The 2,639-nt window shown below is 44.8% G+C and overlaps 1 protein-coding gene across 1 annotated transcript; it reads right to left on the minus strand.

The window, feature by feature from the left end:
• Window positions 1–631: 631 nt before the first annotated feature.
• LOC133295273 (uncharacterized) lies at window positions 632–2,631 on the minus strand. The gene is made up of 3 exons (XM_061494076.1): window positions 1,614–2,631; window positions 1,187–1,412; window positions 632–806 (listed from the first exon to the last, which is right to left on the minus strand). Exons 1-3 carry the CDS (start codon window positions 2,629–2,631, stop codon window positions 632–634), a joined length of 1,419 nt encoding a protein of 472 aa, XP_061350060.1.
• Window positions 2,632–2,639: the final 8 nt, after the last annotated feature.

The raw sequence follows: 2,639 nt of genomic DNA on the forward strand, positions 1-2,639 counted from the left end.
GTTCTGAGTAGGAGGGATGGAGTGGGGAGTAAAGGTTGGATTTTTGTGGGTTGAAGGAGAAAAGATTATGAGAATGAAATAGCAGTTCTGTGTTTATAAAGGAACGAAGGGGAGGATGGGAAGGTTAAAACGCTCTGTGTGGTGGTGATCGTGGCTTTGCTGAGTGGCGGATATGGGGTGGAAGAGTGTCTGCTGCACATAAATGCCTGGGGGAAAGCAACTGTCCTCTGCTCTGACGGTTTCTTCTTTTTGAAACTGCTACTCTCGCTTGATTGGAGGGATGTGACAGCACGACGTGGAGCTATTATCCTTCCGTTGCTTCCGCCACTCGATTTTCTCTCTCTTTTTCGCATGCGGCCCATTGCAGGCCCTTGGGTTAAAAAGGGCAAGTGGATCAGCCCAATTAGAACTTGGTTTCTCATTGAAGGATCAAATTCTAAGTGTTGTTGCTCCTTGCTTTTGGGATCAGGTTGCTCAAGAGCAACCCCAAAACTAACTTCCTGCAATGGTTAGCACATTCATTTTCTCAAACAAAGACAATAATAATAAAAAGAACGACGTGGAAATAAATCTGGGTTGTCTCCCAGTAGCGCTTCGTTTATAGTCTTAGCTCGACTTGTTGCTCCTTGAGTCAGACTTCAGCTGGGTCATCGAGATGAGAAGTTAGTTTCTCATGCTCCTTGATCCCTCTATTATACTTCTTGAGTCTGTGTCCATTTACCCTGAGCGTTGCTCCAGATGTTTCATGAGCAATGGCAAATGCTCCATTGGGAAGTGCTTCAATGATTGCATAAGGTCCCTCCCATCTTGATTTCAACTTTCCAGGAAACAGTTTCAATCTGGATCGATACAGCCACTTTTTCATCTTCTCCTTGTAGAGGTTGGCGTTTTCATATGCCTTGCTCCGGAATTCTTCCAGTTCAACCAACTGGAGCAACCTCTTTTCCCCAGCCATTCTGGAATCCATGTTTAGCAATGTGATGGCCCAGAATGCTTTGTGTTGAAGTTCCAGAGGCAAGTGACACGCTTTTCCAAACACCAACTTATAGGGGGAGCAGCCAATGGGCGTTCGATAAGCTGTTCGATACGCCCATAGGGAATCATCCAATTTGTTGGACCAATCTTTTCTATCTGGGTTTACGACCTTTTCCAGGATTTTTTTTATCTCCCTGTTGGACACCTCTACCTGCCCGCTGGTCTGTGGGTGGTAAGGGTGGCAATTTTATGCTGCACTCCATATTTCTTCAGGAGCAATTGGAATTGTTTGTTCACGAAGTGTGTACCCCTGTCGCTGATGATTGCTCTAGGGGTTCCAAATCGAGTGAAAATATTCTTTTTGATGAACTTCAGCACTTTTCTGGCATCATTAGTGGGGGTAGCAACAGCTTCTACCCATTTCGACACATAGTCAACTGCAACAAGTATATACTTGTTTCCAAAGGAAGGTGGGAAAGGCCCCATGAAATCAATGCCCCATACATCGAACAATTCAACCTCCATTATTGGAACAAGGGGCATTTCATGCTTTCTTGTAATGTTCCCTGTTCTCTGGCACCTGTCACATTTTTTAACAAAAACATTAGCATCTTTAAACAAGGAGGGCCAGTATAAACCTGACTGCAGTACTTTAGTTGTTGTTCTTGCTCCAGCAAAGTGTCCTCCATAAGGGGAATTGTGGCATTGCTCCAGTATTTTCTGTTGTTCTCCTTCAGGGATACACCTTCGAAGTAATTGGTCAGAACACCTTTTGTAGAGCAAAGGGTCGTCCCAGAAATACTGCTTAGCTTCATGATGGAACCTCTTTCTCCCTTGGTGATTCAAGTGGTATGGCTCGATTCCGGCAGCCAGGTAGTTTGCAATATCTGCAAACCAAGGAGCTTGTTTTTCAGCGATCATTAGAAGCTGCTCATCAGGGAATGTCTCCTTGATATGATCTCCTTCTTGTGGGCTTGCTCTCTTTAATCGAGATAGGTGGTCAGCCACCTTGTTATCACTTCCTCTCCGGTCCTTGATCTCAAGGTCAAATTCTTGGAGCAATAGTACCCATCTAATTAGTCTTGGCTTTGCATCCTTCTTAGCAAAGAGTTGCTTGATTGCTGAATGATCAGTGAAGACTGTGACTTTGGAACATATTAGATACGAACGAAACTTGTCACATGCAAATACAACTGCCAGCATCTCCTTCTCCGTCACTGTGTAGTTGGCTTGTGCCGGAGTAAAAGTTCTACTAGTGTAGTAAACAGTTCTGAAGACTTTGTCTTTTCGCTGCCCAAGAACTACTCCCAAGCCGAAGTCGCTGGTGTCACACATTAGTTCAAAAGGAAGACTCCAATCTGGGCTTTGAATGATGGGTGCGGACACCAGCCTCAACTTGAGCTCCAGGAAGGCTGTCAAACATTTTTCATCAAAATTGAACTTCCTGTCTTGCTCCAGAAGTTCACAAAGTGGTTTGGCGATTTTGGAGAAGTCTTTAATGAAACGTCTGTAGAACCCAGCATGTCCCAAGAAGCTTCTGATCCCTTTTACGGTGGTAGAGGGAGGTAGCTTCTCAATTGCTTCCACCTTAGCCTTGTCCACCTCGAGGCCCTTGCTTGAGATTTTGTGTCCTAGCACAATGCCTTCTCTTACCATGAAGTGGC

The sequence above is a fragment of the Gastrolobium bilobum genome, unplaced genomic scaffold, assembly GCF_033153095.1.
Source record: "Gastrolobium bilobum isolate Gb01-03AN ecotype WA unplaced genomic scaffold, APGP_CSIRO_Gbil_v1 utg648030, whole genome shotgun sequence".
Taxonomy (NCBI): Eukaryota; Viridiplantae; Streptophyta; class Magnoliopsida; order Fabales; family Fabaceae; genus Gastrolobium; species Gastrolobium bilobum.

Excerpts from the sequence above, each read along its gene's own strand:
- LOC133295273 (XM_061494076.1), bottom strand. The coding sequence starts at position 2,631 with ATGGTAAGAGAAGGCATTGTGCTAGGACACAAAATCTCAAGCAAGGGC. Across the intron at positions 1,413-1,613 it reads AACTAAAGTACTGCAGTCAG|TTGACTATGTGTCGAAATGG; the intron begins GTTTATACTGGC and ends TACTTGTTGCAG. Across the intron at positions 807-1,186 it reads ACCCACAGACCAGCGGGCAG|ATGGGAGGGACCTTATGCAA; the intron begins GTAGAGGTGTCC and ends GTTGAAATCAAG.